This window comes from Podarcis erhardii (genome assembly GCF_964252035.2).
Source record: "Podarcis erhardii genome assembly, chromosome: 6".
NCBI lineage: Eukaryota > Metazoa > Chordata > Lepidosauria > Squamata > Lacertidae > Podarcis > Podarcis erhardii.
Genome location: NC_138510.1, coordinates 74,384,452 through 74,405,675, shown reverse-complemented (window position 1 = coordinate 74,405,675; position 21,224 = coordinate 74,384,452). Strand labels below are relative to the sequence as shown.

General features: G+C 46.3%; 1 protein-coding gene and 1 long non-coding RNA gene across 3 annotated transcripts in view; one reads left to right on the top strand and one right to left on the bottom strand.

Annotated features, from left to right (window-relative positions):
* The window catches only part of GFI1 (growth factor independent 1 transcriptional repressor), a 40,365-nt gene that overhangs the window by 6,915 nt on the left and 12,226 nt on the right, over window positions 1-21,224 (top strand). Inside the window, exons 2-4 of one of the 2 annotated variants that reach the window (XM_081866068.1) lie at window positions 2,025-2,185; window positions 9,548-9,810; window positions 10,410-10,607. In XM_081866068.1, coding sequence (XP_081722194.1) covers window positions 9,696-9,810; window positions 10,410-10,607 — 313 coding nt within the window. In that variant the 5' untranslated portion in view covers window positions 2,025-2,185; window positions 9,548-9,695. Of the gene's footprint in view, window positions 1-1,923; window positions 2,186-9,547; window positions 9,811-10,409; window positions 10,608-21,224 lie in introns of both variants that reach the window. The other variant, XM_081866069.1, reaches the window with a different exon arrangement.
* Window positions 12,412-14,036, bottom strand: LOC309344068. Its single transcript, XR_014157599.1, has 3 exons — window positions 13,931-14,036; window positions 13,388-13,493; window positions 12,412-12,734 (listed from the first exon to the last, which is right to left on the bottom strand). It is a non-coding gene; the product is annotated as an uncharacterized lncRNA (long non-coding RNA).

Here is a 21,224-nt window from a genome sequence, read left to right as displayed (position 1 = left end):
CCTCCACCACACCAGAGGGGGCAACAGGCTAGATTATGGGGTGTAAAGCAGGATGCAGGGCACACACAATTACCGTATTTTTCCATGTATAAGAGTTTTAGGGGGGGAAACAGTGTCCAAAATTGGGGGGCGTCTTATACACGGGGGCCATTTCCCCCCATTTTCTTAAACCAGAGTCCCCCAAAATAGGGGTCGTCTTATACATGGGGGTGTCTTATAGACGGAAAAATACGGTATGTCCTCTCCAGTCCAGTACCTGACATTGCCAACCCTCTCCCCACAAGCCCAGCATCCGCCACCTGAGGCAATTGCCTCATTCTGCCTAATGGTAGGGCTGGCTCTATAACAAAGATTAAACTAAAACATAAATAAATCAGAAACCTGTGTAATGTGAGAGGACTTTGCCATGGTGAATGTAGTTTGAACTGGGTTTTGTTCCCTTAGACAAAAATACGTGGAAAGGATTTGTTGAGGGAAGGAAGTTTGAAATTCACCAATGTATAGGTTCATTTCAGTATCACACACTGTTCTTTGCTGTGCCAATTGGTTGGAAGAAGGCATTTGACTTGATGCAGGAAGAATGCTGTGTGACTTGAAAGTCTGCATATTTATCCATTCACAGAAGTTTGGCCACTCAGGCTGCACCTACTTGGGAGTAAGCCAATTCAGTTCAGTGGGACTTATTTCAAAGTAAGCACGTCTAGGACTGTGCTGTAAAAGAGATGGAAAATTAATCACTCCCGCCTACTTAGATTTTTCTGTCGTACAAGGGCCAGCTATCTGAGCCAGCCCTACTGTTAGGCAGGCAGAGTGAAGTTGGCTTGCCTGAGATATCAGAGATTGCAGTACTGTTAAAGGCAGTGAGTCATCAGTGATTTACAGTGCAATCCAACCATGTTTACTCAGAATTAAGTTCTATAGAATTAAATAGGGCTTCCTCCCAAGTATATAGGGATAGGATTGCAGTCTTAGTTTGTACATATGGGTTGTATCCTAGGAAGTTGTACTCAAGAGTAGACCCATTGCTAAGAGTAGGCCCATTAATTTAAAGGGTCTGCTCTAATTTAGTTCAAGGCTTACATTTATCACAATGATCTTAGGTTATCTTTGATCTATACCCAAAAACATTGCCATTATATGAAGACCAAGAGTGGCATGCAACTAAGATTTACCCAGAGCATAACCAATTGAAATTAATGAATGTGACTAAGTTAAGCCTGTTAATGTCTACGGGTCTACTCTGAGCAACACATAGCTACCACCCAAAATAAACAGGGTAAAATTAAATGTTGAAGGGTACTGTGTCCTGTGTTAAGGGACACGGGTGGCACTGTGGGTTAAACCACAGAGCCTAGGACTTGTCAATCAGAAGGTCGGTGGTTCGAATCCCCGTGACGGGGTGAGCTCCCGTTGCTCAGTCCCTGCTCCTGCCAACCTAGCAGTTCGAAAGCACGTCAAAGTACAAGTAGATAAATAGGTACCGCTCCAGCGGGAAGGTAAATGGCATTTCCGTGTGCTGCTCTGGTTTGCCAGAAGCGGCTTAGTCATGCTGGCCACATGACCCAGAAGCTGTACGCCGGCTCCCTCGGCCAATAAAGCGAGATGAGCGCCGCAACCCCAGAGTCTGCCATGACTGGACCTAATGGTCAGGGGTCCCCTTACCTTTACCTTTACTGTGTCCTGTATTTTTTCGACCCTGATTGGATCTGCAGCCCTTCCTGCTAGTGGAAGCCAGATTCTGAGGGGTAGAAGAATAGGAGAGCCAAATGAACAGCAGAACCCATCATGGCCACTTTGGTCCTGAGCCCTGGCTGACTCGACACACCTATGTAGCAGGGCTGTAAAGGCCAGAAAGGAATGAGTGAGCTGGCCGAGCTGATTTGTTTTATTGTCATTTTATTTATGTTTTGGGTCGCCTTTTAGAGAGAGAAGGAGGAGGAGGTGAAGAAGAAAAGCAAGATTTTGGTGGTATTGCAGCAGCAGCAGGCTCACTAACGCTCAGGAAGTGGAATTTGTGGTTTCAGGGGCTGAGCTCAGAAGGGGTGTTTAGAAAGAAAAGGTCCAGCGCAAGACACCGATTCTTCAGAGGCGACGAGGAGGAGGAAGAGGGGGCTGTGTATTGAAGGTCCCCGAGGACAAGCAAGAGGCAGGCAGCAACCGTCTCCTTCCACCGCCTTTCTCCATGGTAAGTGAAGCGCTTCTTCTTCTTCTTCTCCTCCTCCTCCTCCTCCTCCTCCTCCTCCCTCACCTTCTCTGCCTTCTTCTGAACCCGGGAAAGTGGGGGGGACGGACGGACGAAGGACTCGCGCACCCAGATTTCCGTCCATCGGAGGGCGGCTCGGTTCTCCGCGCCACCCACTCGTGTTTGCGTCGCTGCCTTCTTTACGCACGTGTGAGCGGGGGAAACGGACTCTGCTTCTTCCCGGAAGTGGAGGAATCATCACCCCCACCCCCCCCAAAAAGGGCTCGTAAACTCAGCCTCGGCGCCTGTTTTGCTTGCAGCCTAGGAACTTGGTGGCTGTTAGTTCCTGAGCAAGTGCAGAGTGTGTGGCTCCTATTCCCCACTCCGCCTCTCCACCCCCCCCCCCCTGTTCTTGTACGATCACAATCAGCTCTGGGATATGATAGGCTGCTCAGAAGGAGTGCTTTTTCCAGGGCAAGCTTCAGGCCTGACCCTTCTCATCGAAGAAGGAATGTAAATTAGTGGATAGGTGCAGAGCAGAGAGAGAGAGAGAGAAAGAGCGAGAGAGAGGGACTGCTGGGCGCATCGCCACCACTGCCGCTCTCTTCATTGGTTTCTTTGTCTTTCTGGGTTTGTTTGGGAGGGGTGGGGCAGGGTCTGGGTGGGGCAGAGGCAGGTAGGGCTAGGAGAGGAGCCCCCATCTGGGATCCCGGGCAACACCGAGCTAGCAAGAGGAAGCTTCCTATATCCAAGCAAGCTTTTTTTGCAGTTTGGAAAGGCAGCAAACTCTGCCAGTCATGGAATCATAGAAGTCGTGTAGACTTGGAAGGGACCACGAGGGTCATTCTGATCTAGCACCAAGACTTCAAATCCCACCGGACCAGGCTCCCGATGAAGGAATTGCCTTCCTAGATTCTAAAACCCTAAAGTGGTTGGAAGCTCCAACAGCACCCTACGCCTACAAGGTGGAGGGAGCTGTGTTCGGGCCACGTGCCATCCGACCCGTCATACATACACCTCCCACTGGCCACACGTTACAGGCAAACGCGTGCCACCGCCAGATGCGCGTCTTCCAGGGTCTTTTCTTTCGCAAGCAGCCCTAGGCTTGTCTTACTCCAAAAAAAGTCCCAGGTCACTGTGTAAGGGGACTGTGAAGCCTGTGTATATTTAAGAAAAATAGGGAGGAACGGTGGTAGGTTGTTTTTGTTTTGGAGAGGGGCGATTTAGAGCGGTGAAGCTGTAGAAAGGAGGGTCCTTTACTCCTGTTAGCCGGTTGCCAACAGAGAGAGAGAAGGATTACAACTGCGGAGAGGGCAAGCCATATTTCCCGCACCCAGGCTTCTCCTATCAAACCTTCCCAACTTTGTTCCTGGGAGCTCCTTCCATTTAAACGATGGTTCGTGCAATGGCGAAATTGGACGAGGGAGCCAAGGAGGAGTTGTTTTGTTTGAAACCGAAATCCAGCCGCAGGGTGGGGGGTGAGGATGCGGGGCGGGGGCTTCCCTATCAGCAGGTGGGAAAGGTGAGGGGGGTTCACCGCAGATCCAAATTACTCAGCGCCGAAGGTGGTTCAGTGACAACAGCCTGGGGAATGAGGTTTCGTGTTAATCATTCCCACGGACTGTTGCCGCCCAGACATTTAAATACACTGCTTATAAAAGGGCAGCTTCACACCCGAGGCTTCTCTAGCCTATTCTTATATATATATATACAGTGGTACCTCGGGTTAAGTACCTAATTCGATCCGGAGGTCTGTTCTTAACCTGAAACTGTTCTTAACCTGAAGCACCACTTTAGCTAATGGGGCCTCCTGCTGCTGCCGCACCGCTGAAGCACGATTTCTGTTCTCATCCTGAAGCAAAGTTCTTAACCCGAGGTACTATTTCTGGGTTAGCGGAGTCTGTAACCTGAAGCGTATGTAACCCGAGTTACCACTGTATATATAAAAGGCACGGGGCATGTTCACACGTGTATGGCACATTCGCGTTCGCCCTTGTAGCGTCATGCGTGCCTTCCCGTTGAACCAGTGGTTCAAAAAAGAAGGTTAGGTGGCCCGAGCGCACTCGGAACAGCCGAAAAAAGATGTGAAACGCTTTGTCAATGGATTGGATTAGCTCCCCAGCCCTGCGCTATGCTGGAAATTGCTCTTCAAAGACAATGGAATCCAAGGCGCACGCGAGACCCCCTCCCGCAAAGATGCCAGGGCCCTGGGTGCCCGAGCACCCACAAAATTCCCCATGGAGGGGCCGGGCACTCACAAATTTCGGCGCCAGGGCCATGCACGCTGCATGGCACCCACGGGCCCGGGCACCCACAGTTGTGGGGCCAAGCTGCTACTCCTGCCCTCTCCATTTTCCTACCTAAAACATTGCGCGCGCTCTCGCGTGCGCTCTCTCTCTCTCGGAAATATCTAATCTGGCGCTGCTCCTGCTTTTCCTCCAACGAATCAATAGAGGGCAGGGGCCAGGGAGGAGGAGGCTGTCGCAGATAAGTCAACCAATCTATCAAGGCGCTTTGATTTTTGGTCCCCACTTTCCGCTTCTGCGCCTCCTTCTCAAGGATGAATGGAGAGGCAGGTGGAGCGGCCGGGAAATTCTCCCACCAGCAGTAAAACGGCAGCAGAAACAACAACAATAAAGCCCGTGGATCTGGCCTCCCAGCTGCCTTTGATGCCTCCCTTTTGAAATGGACAGGATGCGGCCAGCTTTTTCCAAAAGCGCGAGCTTGCAGCCACACCGCACACGCACATATTACCTATATATGCGCGTAAACGTTGGTGTTACCATCACGACCAGCCAAGCTAAAAAACTAAAAGCATGTTTAAAAGTTTGAGCAGGAACGGGAACCGCGCAAAGCAGGTTACCTGTAATCTGGCGGTGGTTTGCAAATACTGCACTTTTTTGGGGGGGTGCAATCTAGTATAACTGGTGTCTTCTGTAGCACCCGCGCAGTTCCCAGTTAGATCTGCGCCAGAGGCCAGACTTTCCCAAGCGGAATGGGCCGCCTGGACTTTTTTATATAATAAAAAATAGTTCGTGTGGGTAAAAGGTTATCCTCCATTTTTTATTATTTGCAAAAGCCTGTTCGGGACTCTGCACATATATAATAGTGGGCAGCGTTTGTCCTGCTTCAGGCATTCAGATCACAAGATCCAGCATCATGTAGTAGCCTAATCAGTAGGGGTGCTTTTCTTCGTATCATTATTTTTCCTGGGAAGGAGAAGCCCTTTCTTAGAAACCGGCGGAAGGGCGCATCCCGCAAGCGCATCACCCAGCTCCTGCAGTGGGATTTGCGCAGAGGGGAAGTCCCGCGGTTCGTGCCCGGATGCACTCAATGCAAATGCGTAATAATAATAATAATCGAAATGCGCAGCCATGTTTTACTTATGAGAGTCATTCTCAGGTAAACGCGCCTAAGTTTGTACTATCCTCCTGACGCTTGTAGTTTATTCAGCTTTTCTGAACCCCTGAGAGCTCGGCACTTTGAATCCAGCGACTCTGGCTAAGTCTAGTCTATGGATTTCATTGAAATGTCCAATTGGAAGGGATCCCCTAGTGCAGCCCCTTGCAATTTCATTCCACCTGCCACAAACCCCCTAAAGACAAAGAGGTTGTATCTGGATAGACACCGTGCGCGCTCAGCACACGTTCATTTATTTGCTTAAAATCAAAAGATCGAAACGAAACTAGACAGAAAATGCTCAGGAGCAGGGCAGTGGCGAATTGCGAGGACGTGGAGGCGGAACCAGATTTTTGCCGCTATCTTCAAACTAAAATAACTTTTCAACTCCAGCAGTTCCTCTTAAACCCCTCCTATTCAACAGGACACGACACGGAGATAATAAAAACTGCGTGACGTTTCGATGAATTCGAGGCTGACTTTGGGGGGACTCTCAATATTTGACGCTTCCTCCCCCCGCCTCTCTGCACCCCCTCCCCGTCCTAACTTCAGATTCAATCCTGATTTAGGTGTCCATGGAATGACAACTTTGCCCGGGCATCCGGTCTACATAACCAAAATGCTCGTTGGTTTCCATAAAGTACATGCCGCGAATCTGCCAGTTCCTGCAGGATACTAAAAGCGCAACTGTTCTACAATTCCCGCCCCCTCAAAAAAAGAGAGAAAGAGTTTGATCGTTTCTCGAGGTTCCTCTAACGGTTCATGTTCCCCCAAGGTCCCTAAATCCTAATTTAAGTCACTCCTCCGCAGCCTTCAGCCAACCTATTTTGCGTTTCACCCGCAGGCAAACTGGATGAAGCAATGAGTTATTACCCTTTCAATCACTATTTCTTATCTGAGGAACATAAATAAATAAATCATGCAGCCCACGTTTATTTTTGGTTGAGGGAGCGGTGGTGGTTGCGCATTCATTTTCAGCCAAAAGAGAAGGATATTTTTTCCACCAGTAGAAGTTGGCAAGGGGAGAAAAATCCCACCCCCGTGAACGATTGACCCTGCATTCTCAAATGCAAACTCGGGAGCAAAAAACTCCACGGAACAGTGAGTCTTACTTCCGAGTTAACGCGCGTTAGGATCGAACTGCGTGGCTTACTTGGGGGCTTCAGCAGGGACACGAAATCCCAATTCAAAAATAATCTGCAGAATCAGCTAAAGAAAGGACACGTCACCATTGGAAACACAGCTTTAATGATGGGAATCAACTGGCTCGCATAACTTTGCCTCCAGAGAGGAACAAGGCGGTCAGACGATGTAGCCAAAGTTTACAATGATTTTAAAAAGAGAATTCAAGGTGTCCTTCATTAGACTAAATGGCATGTTAAAAATGTTTACTTGCTTGTGCCTGGATCTTGCCCATGAAGTCTGCATATTTGCTATTAGGATTCATACGCCACCTTTCAATACAATTACTGTATCAGGGCGGTTTACAATAAAATAGTTGAAGCACAATAAGTTGTTTGGAGAATACCATGATAACATATTTATTGGGTGAAATCTGAACAGCCGCAAGTGTGGGAGGAGACAGATTTATGGCACAATAAAATGTTGTTTGTAGACATTGCCTTTGTAAAATCAAAAATCAAAATCCATTTTAAACGTCAGATTCCCTCCGCCCCTTCACTCTGATCTGAATTAGAACTAAAGTCTATGATACAACAGCTGTTCAACGCTACATTGAATTTCACTTTTTGAAAGCAAATCCCAGGGGGAGGTTAACTGTACCCGCTTTAGGATCGGAGTGCAATAAATAAAATTATTCTAGTACATTTAGCAACTGCAGTTTATAATATGCAATTTGTAGCAGATCCCGTTGCAGGGGAATATTCGCGACTTTGTTCCGGGTGTTTTTGTTTTTCGACAGATCAATCACAATACTCATTGACAGGCGATCAATCCCTTTTCTACTGTTCCTAATATATAATATTCGTCCTCGTCCCCTCTGTCTAGTTTGTTAGGGTTGTCACCCCCTCCTGCGTGGGCTGCATCCCAGGAAAGTTCACGACACGCAATAAATGCGATGTCTTTAAGGGATCATGGGGTGGATTTTGACTCTTCGGTTGATATTCTCAGCTCACCTCTCTGAGGATCAAGGCCACGAGACCATTGCTTTGCATCCAGACAAGTTTGGTGAGCGTTTAAAAGCCAGGGCGCAAACTTTGGAGCTCAACACTCCTCAACAACTTAAAAGATGCGGAGGAGATATTCCCCATTTTGCCCCGCATGTTGCTCGCCCGCAGTGGCGTAGCGTGGGTTGTCAGCACCCGGGGCAAGGCAAGTAATTTGCGCCCCCTAACCCTAACCCCCAGATGTTGCGCGCGGTGCGGCCGGCCCCCCCTGCACCCCCCACACTACGCCACTGCTCGCCCGACTTTTACTCCCCTCATTGGAAGGATTGAGCCCCGCCCCCCGCCAACCCCCCCCCCCCAATTCTGGATCTCCCCAGAAATATCGACCAGCTCTCTGGAAGCTCTTGCGCAGAGATGTTCACTGCCTCTTTGGCCAGCTGATTGTCTCACCAGAGACCTCTTGGGGGAATCAGTGTCAGCCCGCTGGTTTTAGGAGAGATAGGCTAAACTAGACGCGTAGAGCACGAGACACTTAATATCAGGGTCGTGGGTTCGAGTTCCACGTCGGGAGGGAAATCCTGCATTGTAGAGGGTTGGACTAGATGACCCTCAGGGTTCCTTCCAGCTCTACAATTCTGTGATTCTATGCGGCTCACCGGGAGCAAATTGCTTTACGAACAACGAGGCTTGCTTCGGAGCGGGTTTGACTAATAGGATCGCGGGCAGGTACTGGCGCGCGCGATTCCCCCTGCCTGTTTTCTCGGCCAAAAGCAGAGGGGGCCTCGCCCACGAAGATCTACCTCTTGAAATGAGCGGAACAAAGTTAGTCCATTAATGTCAGGGCTCTGAGGATGACTGAGCCTTGGTTGCAGGAGAGAGAGAGAAAGAAAAAGGAAAGGAGGAGAGGGAAATCTGTTTGATTAATCATAGGAGAGGGATAGCGATGTTTAAGCCCTTTTTCTCGGCCACGTTGCTAGAGAGTTTGCTTTTGCCGCGCGCGAACTACAACCAATGCTGGGGCGCTGACTGAATTTGAAACACGGGGGAATTCGAGCACGGGATTGCTCTCACCAACGTGACAGGCACCCCTTGATTCTGTACGGCAGCGCTCCGGAGCTATTTGCGCCACCAAAGAGACAGAGACAGAGAATCGGGTACTGCAGAGTTTAGACAAGTGGTGGGGATCTAAACCTTGCGGTTGTTTCTTTGAAGATCTGCGTCAGCCACCGCCTCTTGGGCTTTTTGCGCGCTTGAACCTTGCGAGCAGAATTTGGCCCTCTCCCGCAATAACGCCCCACTCCTCCCCACATTAACACGTGAAGTAACCTTCGGGGGCCAGGCCAGAGAATGAATGAATGAATGAATGAATGAATGAATGAATGAATATTGAGGGAGAGGAGAACAGAAGGGAGAAATCATGCTTCCTTTCTCTCGCGCGGTCGATTTCTGGAACAAGTCGCAACCTGTAGGAGAGAACGCTTAGTGGTTGGAGTGCCGCAGCAGGAACCGGGGAGCGGGGTTCGAATTCGGCCAGGAAGCCCACGGGGTGCCCCCCCCCCGCTTTTCTCTCAGCCTCACCTCTCCCGAAGGGTTTGTTTGTGTGAGGAGCGGGGAGAAGCCCGTGCGCCACCTCGAAAAAAGCAGAGCTACTGCGGCTGACAGGTGAGCCGGCTGCCTGACCACCTGCGCGAATGCCACCTGGCGGAGGGTAGTGGCGTCCTCTTTCCGTCCTAGGCATCCAGCCCGTCAGCCACGCTCCTCCCTCCCTCCCTCCCCCTCCCTCTCCCGCCCCCTCCAGCATATTCCCTGGTAACCAATGGCTCGCCCGACCTCTTCGCAGAGCACTTCCCGCAGGACTGGGGACGACTTGGAGAGAGCCGCCGCTCGACGGGACGCGCCGAGGCAGCCCGCGCCGCGGGGACTGGTGGCCCGAGAGGCGTGAGGAGGAGGAGACGGAGGACTGAGCGCCGTCCACCCCGCGAGGCACCATGCCCAGGTCCTTTCTGGTGAAGAGCAAGAAGGCGCACAGCTACCACCAGCCCCGAGCCCCCGACGGGGAGTACAGCCTCAGCCTGGAGAGCGTCCTGGCACAGATCTGCGTAGGTGAGAGCTAAAGCGGTTTCTTTGGCCTGGATTCCTCGGGCGCCTCCGGACCGGACCCGAGGCGCCCAGGGGGCAGGGGCGAGTCAGGGTTTACTTTCGACGGAACATCCAAGTCGCCGGAGGTGGTGGTTATAGGCAAGTGGAGATGATTTTCCATTTGACGCCTGATACGCAGGCATGTATCTGTAGTTACCACGTGCTTTTATTTAGTTTGTTTTATCTTACTGCATTATGAAAAAAGTCTTAATCTTATTCCGAAGTGTTTTTTGTTTAGATTAGTGTCTTTTTATCTTATTGCCTTTAGGAAGAGTTTTAATAATATCCGCTTTTTCACTACCCTGTCTCCCAAATCCACTTTTTCACAGGTAGAACAAGAGGATAAAAGGGCTGTTACTGCGTGATAAATATATCTATCTACGGTTATCACGGAGTAGCTGCGCTTTTGATCCAATAGGGGAAAAGTGGATTTGAAGGTAGCGCGTTTGTTGGCTGGCTTTCTCCTCGGGCACCTGTAAATGGGGATTGTGCGACGGGGCGTACACGGGAAAGCAGGCTTCTCACGAGATCTTTCCCCTTCCTCCCCCTTTCTTCCTTGGCAGACACTAAGGTTCCGGGGCAGATGCCACTGGGCCTCCCGGAGCCTGAGCCCTCGCAGGGCCGCTTCTCCCCGGAATCTCAGCTGCCCGACGGGGCGGACGGCACCTCGGAGTCGGCTCCTAGCTGCGAGGGCAGTCTCTGCGACAGAGCCGCCGAGCTGGAGGATTTGTGGAGGCCGCCTTCTCCCTCGGCTTCCCCAGGTAGGAGCTGTCGTCGGAAGGGCTGGGTGGTGGACGCGTTTCTAGGCTGCTTTGGGACAGGATCCGAGCGTTTTATGGCCCTCGCTTTACAGCCCAGTCCTGGCCGTCTCGTTGCGTTCAGCAGGGTTTACTCCGAAGGATGTGTGTAAAATATCTCAGCTGCCCACTTCAGTGTGTGTGTCCCCATCTTCCCTCCTTAAATTTGTCCCCTGGGTCTCAAATTTTAATCCCCACCCCCACCCTATACCGCATCTCCGACCATTGCCGTGAGGATGGGGGAAAGAGAAACCCTCTTTTGCCTGTAGACGTGCGATGATTTGCGCGCACGGTTCATAATGAAACGCGATTTCAGACGCGCGTGTTTACCTCTTAATAATAAGGCAGGAGGAATCGCAGAACAAGTCCGCTTCTTGCTGACCCAAATTGTCCCCTTAAAAAAGAAGAAGAAAAGAAAGAAAACGTTTCCTTTCTTAAATTCAGCGATTCAGGCTTAAAAGGTATGAGACTCTCTGGATTTCCCCATCGGATTTTTGAAAGAGCCAAACTATACCTGAGTAATTTCTCTTTCAATATATTTGCAAAGGGCAAGGTGGGGGTGGGAGCCACAGGACGAGCGCGAAGTCGATCTGGATTAGTCGAGGGTATGGGGGAGAACACACCCCACCCGCCCCGGTCTCGGTAGGGAGCTCTTTTTCCCCGAGGGAAGCGGGACTGACCAGTAAGGGACCCCTAGCAACGAATTCTGCGCTCCAGTTCGAGGGCGGAGAGATTAAGCGCAGTTGTGTCTGAGCGGTTGCAAGAAGGATCGGGACACAGCTCAGGATCGGGCCCCTGGGGCAAAAGGGCAGAGCCACACTCAGGGAAATGAGCCCCCAAACGCAGCCTTACATCATCATCATCAAAAGCTTGGTATTTTTTCAAAAAATCATCTCTGAGCGGCAAGAAAACGAAGTTATACCATCCCTGCTAGTGGATCCCCGTTAAGACCAGATGAAGTCCATAGTGAAAAATTCCCCAACTGCATTACTCTGTACAGAGGACGATGTGCATTGGGGGGGGGGTCCTTCATCTAATTAGTAGAATCTTCCTTCCTTCCTTTTACTTTCCTCTCTCTCTCTCTCTCTCTCTCTCTCTTCCTTCCTTCCTTCCTTCCTTCCTTCCTTCCTTCCTTCTCTCCTTCTCCCTTTCTTTCTCCTTCCTTCCTTCCTTCCTTCCTTCCTTCCTTCCTTCCTTCCTTCTCCCTCCCTCCCTCCCTCCCTCCCTCCCTCCCTCCCTCCCTCCTTCCTTCCTTCCTTCCTTCCTTCCTTCCTTCCTTCCTTCCTTCCTTTCTTTCTTTCTCTCTCTCTCTCTCTCTCTCTCTCTCTCTCTCTCTCTCTCTCAAAGGAGCCCCTTCCTTCCTCTCCCTGCCCTGGACTCGATCCGGGCGCACGGCATCTCCTCGAGAGCAGCGCAGCCTCTGGCTGGCTTCTCCTTTCCCTTTGATGTGGTCGCCCCGAGAGGACGCTGAACTCCTCACTTGGCGTCAGTCGCCCTGATCGCGTTGAGAAACACAGCCTGAGCAATTTAGAACAATTTGCTGGCGTTTTTTCCTTTTCCTTTTAGGAATGAAGGAGTCATAGAAAAGCGGATTTTTTAAAAAACAAACAAAAAAATTAAATATAACCATAGATCTAAAGGCGTTGGCTTTAAAGCTAGAGAAAGATACTCCTAGGTCTATACTAGCAGCAGAAAAGTGGCGAATGAGAGCAGGGAGAACTGTCTGGCTAAAAAGAAAACAGACAAATTGTGCTGCCGCTGTTGTTTTTAATATCTCTCAGAAGGCTTCCTCCAAAATCCTTAAAAAACAATTCTCCCTAAAATGACTGTAGTTGTGCAGTAAGAAAGACGAGGACGCTTGACATGTATTGATAAAATAGGCTATGTCTTATGTTGTATATCTGGAGAAATGATTATTAAAAAGGCATGAATGAAAGACAGGGAAATATATATATATAAATAACACACACACACAACCTCGCGCCCCTTCTCGACCCTCTTGTTTGCAAAGTAGTTGTTTGCAATTTGATCAGGTTGTGAGTTCAAGGAAATGCAAAGAAAGCGATTCGTTCCTCCGAGGAGAAGGTTGCCCTATAAAATAGCAAAGGAAATGGGTGATAGGTTTTCTGAATCTTGCCTGCCTGCTTAGGCATCTCCTCCCCCCCCCCCCAAAAAAAATCACCACCTGTTTCATAGGCTACAACAAGGGACTCTGGTTTGCAACATTTCTGCGGCACTTCAAGCAATCACAACCAAAAGGAACCTGTCTAAGCTTTTGACATAAATAAACAACAGCATGATTTCAGAGTAGACTCCTCTGCACACTTTGCCATTTTAATGTTTGATGTTTTACTGTGCTTGATGTTTTAAGTGGTTGGAAGCCGCCCAGAGTGGCCGGGCAGCACATAAATAAATAAATTATTATTATTATTATTATTATTATTATTATTAGGGGTTCAGCCCCATTGAACACAGTGGAGTTTATTTCCCAGTAATCTTGCCTAGGATTGTGATGGGTAATATACAGATGTAGATACACATTCTTGTGTATGCTTTATGTATCTATATATACATTCCTATTGACAATGATGATTGTATTAATCTGATGGTGGGAACAGCTGAATAGTGTAGCGATAATGATGGAGTTATAGTCACCTCACTTTATCCTCCCAGACTTTTAAATATTACTTGCTAGGCTATGAAAATCTTTTATGGCTGTTCAGAAGGAAGGATGAGTAACCCACCGTGATACTGTTTCCTGTTTGCTTTCATGGCGCGAAGGAATAGATCCTTCCAGGGATCCACAAGAGGAAAATGAATGAAGACTCAGCTCTTTCTTCTGGTCTCCCACTAAAATACAATTTAGAAATCTATACTTACATTTTTTAGCTTGCCTATCCTTCCAGGACCTCCAGGTGCCATACATGCTTGCACCCACAACCCCAATTTTATCCTCACAACAACCCCAAGAGTTTGGTGGCATTGCATGCCTTTATTTAACAAAACACTGCTTGATTGTGGATCATGCCTCCAAGCAGTATAAAACACTAACATTGTCAATAAAGGGCAAAGTTAAAATCAAGTATTAAAAAAACAGCAACCCCCAAAATAAAACAAATAGTTCAGCAAAAAACTTACTAAAACACATGTCAACTTCTACATGTCTAGCTTGCCCAAAACGTTTTTAGCAAGTGCCGAAAAAAGAACAGTGAAGATGCCAAAGTTTAGGAGCTGCCACACTAAAAGATCACTTTCTTACTAGTGAATTAACAAATATTATGTGTTACCTGTAACAGTGCCAGTTCCGTAGATCAAAGCAGTTAAGTGGGCATATATGGGATGGGGTAATCCTGGAAGTAAAGACAAATGAACTGAAGGTATACAACTGAGAGAAAATGGGTGTGCTAACAGCAGCAGCAACAACAACAACAGTACTCCACCCATCTGATGCACACAATGCATTGATTCTCCACATATAGTTTCTCTGTAAATCTTTTTTTTAAAAATAAATTTTTTATTAAGAATTTTCCCATAAAAAACTCCAATCATACCAATTTCCACATCACATATTTTGGCTTATTGGACCTCCCTCAACTTCTCTGACAATCATTCGTAATTAAAATCCTATCTTCACATTCCTTAATTTTAATATTGCCTTTAAATACTATATTTCTATCCTTATTTACTTTCTTACAATATTCCTTATATTTTCACAAAGCTTCTTTAAAGCACACTAGCATTGTATATTCCTCACATACAGTTTTCAAATACTCTGTAAATTTTCCCCAGTCCTCAAAAAACTTATGATCCTTTTGGAATCTAATTTTCCCAGTTAGTTTGCCCAGTTCTGCATAGTCTGTTAATTTTGTTCTCCATTCTTCCAAGGTCGGTACTTCTTCTTGTTTCCATTTTTGAGCCATCAATGTTCTTGCTGCTGTTATTGCATACTGAAAAAGTTTACAGTCTCTCCTATTTATGTCCGTTCTTGTTATTCCCAGCAAAAAGGTTTCTGGTTTCTTAACAAAGCTATATTTCAGCATTTTCTTTAATTCATTATATATCATCTCCCAGAACCCCCTTACTTTCTTACAATCCCACCACATATGCATAAATGTACCTTCTTTCTCATTACATTTCCAACATTTGTTACAGGTTTTGTACATTTTTGCTAATTTTGCTGGTGTCATATACCACCTGTATACCATTTTCATAACATTTTCTTTTAATGTGATACATGCTGTAAACTTCAGGTTTTCATTCCATATTTTTTGCCAATCATCCATTTCTATGTTATATCCTAAATCTTTGGCCCATTGAATCATTACCACTTTTACTTCCTCATCTATTGTATGCCATTCCAACAAAATTTTGTACATTTTTGAGATTATCTTACAATCATTATTGACAATTTCTGTTTGGAATTTTGAATCTTTTTCTTTATACCCTTTTTCTTTCACATCCTTTTTAAACATTTCACTTATCTGATAGTAGTGCAACCAGTCATAAACATGTTCTTTTACTTGTAAATCTGTGGCTTTTTGTTTTGTCATGTGCCTGGATGTCATTGACGTCTGCGTACAACTTCTACAAAATTAGCATCCTTGCTTGTCCAAAATAATATCCGTCAAGAGCATTCAAGAGCCCTCTGGAAGCAAGAAGGCCAGCCTCAAAAATATCAAAAGTAGTTGCAAGGGGCCAAAGTCGAGCTTACAGTGATAGGACTGAATTAGGAGATTACAAAGTTTATAATTTCTCTTAGAGACTGACTGCTTGCCAGATCAGAGTGTCAACAGCTAGCCTTGCTGCGTTGCTCGCTAATGATCAGAGATAGAATATATCTCTGGTGTACTCCTGGTGATGAGATTCCCAGTGTTTGAGCTGCATCCTAAATGGGTTTGCATCCAGCATCTCTAGTCAGCTTGCTGGGGGTCCCTATGGCGCTGGCAAAGCAAGCTGAACTTTTGGCTCATTTGACAGAAAGCACAACAGAGAACAGTTCATTTGGACTTTTTGTGTAATGTTTGTTTTCAGTTTTGCTCAGAAACGGAAATTGCTGACAGCATTTCTACTGATGAAGTGACACTGTGGTGAATGCTGAGAATAGTAAAGTTGCCACCTTCTGCTTTTTCCCCAACAAAATAGATCTTGGGGGAATGGGTGGGTGTGTGACATCTCACCAAGGTGGGTGTTGGACTTTTGCTTGACCTGTTTTTTAATTCTGAATTTCAAATCCTTGTAACCCACCCTGGGACCTGCTGGAGAAGACTGGGCAATACATGTAATAATAATAATAATAATAATAATAATAATAATAATAATACTACAACCAAAAAGGAAGATACATATGATAACCTTCTTAAAATTGGAGGTAATGTAAGACACTGTTGTTTCTTCAGGCAAAATACTCAAACAGTACCTACTGTAGATGTAGAAATGTAATGCAATTTATATTATTAGATGTCAATTTAATAATTAACTCCTTTAACCATACCCCCAAATCTGACACTTAAGCCTGGCTTTCTCCTTCTGCCTAGTGATTGGCTTTTATTGTACTGATTTATTTGAAGAAGAGCATCCCAGTGCCCCAAATACTCTCCTAATGGCACTAACGGCTTAGCCCCCATCTCTCTCTCTCTCTCTCTCTCTCTCTCTCTCTCTCTCTCTCTCTCACACACACACACACACACACACACACACACACACACACACACACCCCATGCTCAAATGATCAAAATGGGACGCAGTGGGTGATCTGCCTGAGTGTGAGAAAAATATCACTACTGCAAAATTGTTTTTGTCAAAGCAGAGCACAAACCTGAGGCTGTAATAAACCTGTAAACCCCCCTCCCCCCAAAAAAACACCTTGCTGGCTCAATCAATTCATACACCTTTCCCTTTTGATTCTATTTTGCTCTGTTCACTTGTAAATACATTGCTTAAAGTTTTAATTTCTTCTTCTTTAAAAAAGCCTCTATAATTGCTTTATTACCGTACCTTTTTCTGTACTTGCAGAAAGTGCTTTTTTAACCTGTCTTTTTCTTGCCGGTGTGTGTGTGTGCAGATAGAATATTATTAAGCTACGGCCATTTTTATTTTTACAATTATTTTTATTCTCAGTGGACTTAATCACATCTCTTCATTCCCCTCTCTATTAAATCGTTGGTTGATGTTGTTATTGGATTATCAGTCTGATAAGCAAGAATTCAGGAGTTAATTGATGGTTTCTTGTAAACTGATTATTCTACTGCAACATTTTATCTTGTATTTTTCCTATGATTATTACGTGTGTGCATGTGCTTTAATTATGCTCCTTGATAAAATTAGCTAATAATGTGAACTACAAGGTGTTGGGGGATTTAAAAACACAATTAGATGTATCTCTTAAATGTAGCATTTTAATTTTTATTTTTTACATGAAATGGAGTCAGATAACATATGATGTTTGATTTGACTGCATTTCATGTAAAACTTATGAAACTGGACTACTGTTAATAATATAGGAGTAGTGTATGAAATCTGTAATAACCATAGCTGTCAACTTTTCCCTTTTATTGCGAGGAATCCTATTTGGAATAAGGGAATTCCCCTTTAAAAAAGGGAAAAGTTGACAGCTATGGTAATAACCCCCAATGCATATTTTCCCTTTAACTCAAAACAGATTGCAGGCATGAACAGAAACAAAAACCTTAATGCGTTCGCACCTTAGAGGCCATAACAGCACAAATATATATTTTCGGCTGTAGTTTGCCTTTTCCTATGCAAAGTAAACCCACTAAAATTACTGAACTTAAGCTGGTCACATTTATTAATATCAACCTAACTACTCAAAGTAAGGCTAGCATGAAATATTCATTATTTATTTATTATTTATTAAATTTATACGCCGCCCTTCATCTGAAAATCTCAGGACAGTTGACAAGATAAAAAATACAGGATAAAAGCACAAATAAATGAAACAGAAAACAAAACAAAAAACAACAACAATGCCCCCTCCCGCAAACACTATTTTTATTTATTAATAATGAATACCTTTTGATATTCAAATTCAGAGTTTGGGTCATGGTTAGGCACCAAATATTTCGACGTGTAGCATTATATTCCCAGCCTCCTTTACATTTTAATTGGGAAGGTCTAACCAACAAAAATGGCATTTCAGTAAAACTCCTCTGTTAACAATAAAATAAAGTCGCAACGTGACAGGGCTTGAAACATTACAGAACAACTGACCCTCTGATTTATTGATGTTAAAAACATCTCTTACTGTGTGTGGTTTCTTTCCATGTAAAAATATGTCTGACTGCTAGGGAATACACAGGGCACGAAGTGGCGCAAGTTAGGTTAAAAAATCACCTCAGGCAGTGCTCCCCTAGGGGTACTCAAGGGTACGGAGTACCGCCCCAAATGTTAAAAGTGTGGGGCATTTGCTGTAACAACTTCATACTGAGCACCAGCACCTTCCCTCCACTTTTTATTTATTTATTTTTAAAAAGCACTGATCACCTGTATTGGAGTGTGGGTGTTTGGGTGTGTATAGGGCAGGAGTCAAGTATAACCCCAATGTACACTTTGCCCAAACCAGTCAATACTTGCATATTCAAGTTATGGAACCGAGGTACTGCTGTTATGCTGTGGGATGTGTGTATGTGTGTGTACATAATTCTTGCTGCGGGAGAAGCTTTTTTGTAGATAAGAACAGGACAGGCATTCACTAGCAACACCGCATGAGCCAACAGGCGCTGGTAATAGCCTGCAATTCCACATGGCTTTCAGAGCAGCAATCGGTGTACTACCTAGAGCAGAAGTTTTCAACCTTTCTGAGTCCACGGCTACCTTGACCAACTCCATTCTTTCTGCGGCACCCCTGTGGGGCTTGGGAGCCCAGATGTGTCGCCCTTGGCCTGCAGAGCTGGCAGCCTCTCAGTCTTTTTCAAACACCCTCCCTTGTGGAGTGTTCCCTCAGCCTCCTCTCCCCTCTCCTTGGGAGTTCTCTGGGCAGCTGCTGCTGCTGCTGCCCCTGGTCTCTGAGCTGCCCCCCCTGCCCCAAAGAGAGGTGTCTCCTCCCACTGCCCCACAAGGGCCTAGGAATCAGCCCTTGGCCAGCCCTAGAGGCACTATTTGTCTGGGGAGATTGCAGCCAGGGCTGCTGCAACAAACTGCTGTGCAAGCCTTTGGGAGGCAGAGACGTGAAAAGGCATCAGAGGAAGGGAGGGAAGGAAAGAGGGACAGAGGCCAGTGTTGCCCGTGGCACCCCTGACCGACATTCAAGGCGCCCAAGAGTGCCACGGCACACTGGTGGAAAACCACTGATCTAGGGGAAGAAGCATTCAAGGCTTAGAAAGAATCTATCTATGACAGAAGCACAATAAGAGAGCTGCATCTGGTGCCACAATCACTATGCATTTATTTAGCTAAGACTGATCATGCAGCAGACACGATCTTGTGGAGTCACAGGGCAAGAACCTCTGGGTAAGTCAGGCAATGCCATTACTGGGCTGGTTACGATTTAAAATGATGCAAATGAACTTTTGCGAGACTTTGATGTCACGCTAGAAGCAAAATTGTTGTTGTTTAGTCATGTCCGACTCTTCGTGACCCCATGGACCAGAGCACGCCAGGCCCTCCTGTCTTCCACTGCCTCCCACAGTTTGGTCAAACTCATGCTGGTAGCTTCGAGAACACTGTCCAACCATCTCATCCTCTGGCGTCCCCTTCTCCTTGTGCCCTCCATCTTTCCCAACATCAGGGTCTTTTCCAGGCAGTCTTCTCTTCTCATGAGGTGGCCAAAGTATTGGAGCCTCAGCTTCATGATCTGTCCTTCCAGTGAGCACTCAGGGCTGATTTCCTTCAGAATGGAGAGGTTTGATCTTCTTGCAGTCCATGGAACTCTCAAGTGTCTCCTCCAGCACCAAAATAGAGGCATCCAAATATGCGGCCCCCCCAAATCATCACCAAGTGATCAAAGCTTCCTTGGCTGATGCTGCAGGTGGGAGGCTGTCAGTGCAATACTAGGCTCATCTACTCAGAAGTAAGGCCACCTGAGATCAGAGGGTCTCCCTGCCAGGTAATTTGTTAGCTGCCCAGAGACCATTTGGTAAATGGTGATAAATGCATAAGGGATGGGAGCCTGAATGTTTGAACCCTTCTCCTACAAATAAGCTTCCCGTAGGTAGAACACTAGCATGCCAAGAAGAAGACGCACCTTGCCTTCCTCAGTGACATTCTAGTTTTCAACCTGCTGATTTCAACCTCACGGCAAACCAAGGGGAAAAAAACATGCAACCCCCTTGCCACACCTACAGCTTAAAATGTTGTGGTCTAGGAAAAGTTTGACCCCTTGAGTCACCTGGTCATAAATAAGGGAGATCTTTAAAAAGCAAACCATGCTTTAATATAGCTATAACTACTGGTATTTTTGTAAGAGCAAGTATTCTCTCTCTTACTGTCTGAGACCTTATAATCTAGCTTGGCGTTTTCAAATGTTGCCATTGATTTGGGAAATTGCATCCCCTTTTCTCCCAGAGGCTTTCAGTACAGTGGTACCTCGGGTTAAGTACTTAATTCGTTCCGGAGGTCCGTACTTAACCTGAAACTGTTCTCAACTTGAAGCACCACTTTAGCTAATAGGGCCTCCAGCTGCTGCTGTGCCGCCGGAGCCCGATTTCTGTTCTCATCCTGAAGCAAAGTTCTTAACCTGAAGCACTATTTCTGGGTTAGCGGAGTCTGTAACCTGAAGTGTATGTAACCTGAGGTACCACTGTATCTAAAATATCTCCCTTCATCTGCCAACCCTGAACCTTGGGATCTGCATGGGGAGGCCGTTCTCATGGTCCCGCTGATGGGACAAGGCCTTTTAGCTGAGATTCCTGCATTGCAGGGGGTTGGACTAGATGACCATTGGGTCCCTTCCAACTCTAAGATTCTATGATTCTCTGTGGCAGCACCCTATTTGTGGAACTTCCCTTTACTGGAAGTGCATCAGTCATCTTCAACATGCAGTTTTCATTGCCAGCCAAAGATGTACTTGTCTACCAAGGCGTTTTGCGTGGTGCCATAGTAGTTGTTTGACCTGCTTGCCATCACCCTCTTCCTAGGAGCTTACATTCTTGGGCTTTTACTTCATTTTTCTGAGTTGGCGAACTACATACATTTGTTGCATTTGTTTTTATGATGAATTGTGAATCACCCCGTGATCTTTATCAGCGCAGGGTGGTTTATAAAGGTGGGCAGAATTACCAAAATAAATCTGACGTGGTTGAAAGCATCTGCAACTGTGCAAATTCTTAGATTGTCTCCAAAATGAGATCAGCGCCTTGTGTTATGTTTTTTTTTTTTCCTTTTTCCAAAACTGTGGTGCTGTGCTGCTAATCACTCATATAACTGAAAAACGGGGGAAATGATTCACTCCAGAATGATTTTGCAAGGAAACAGGTTTGAGATGAGACTCGTGAATGACAGAATTAGCTTCACTGTTCCCTAGTTTTGTCTCAGAAATCAGGGCGAAGAAGAGAACTATCCTTTAATCTCAAATGTTTATGAACTGGACGGCGCAGAGTGCGAATTTGAAAGTAGCTTTGTACGGAG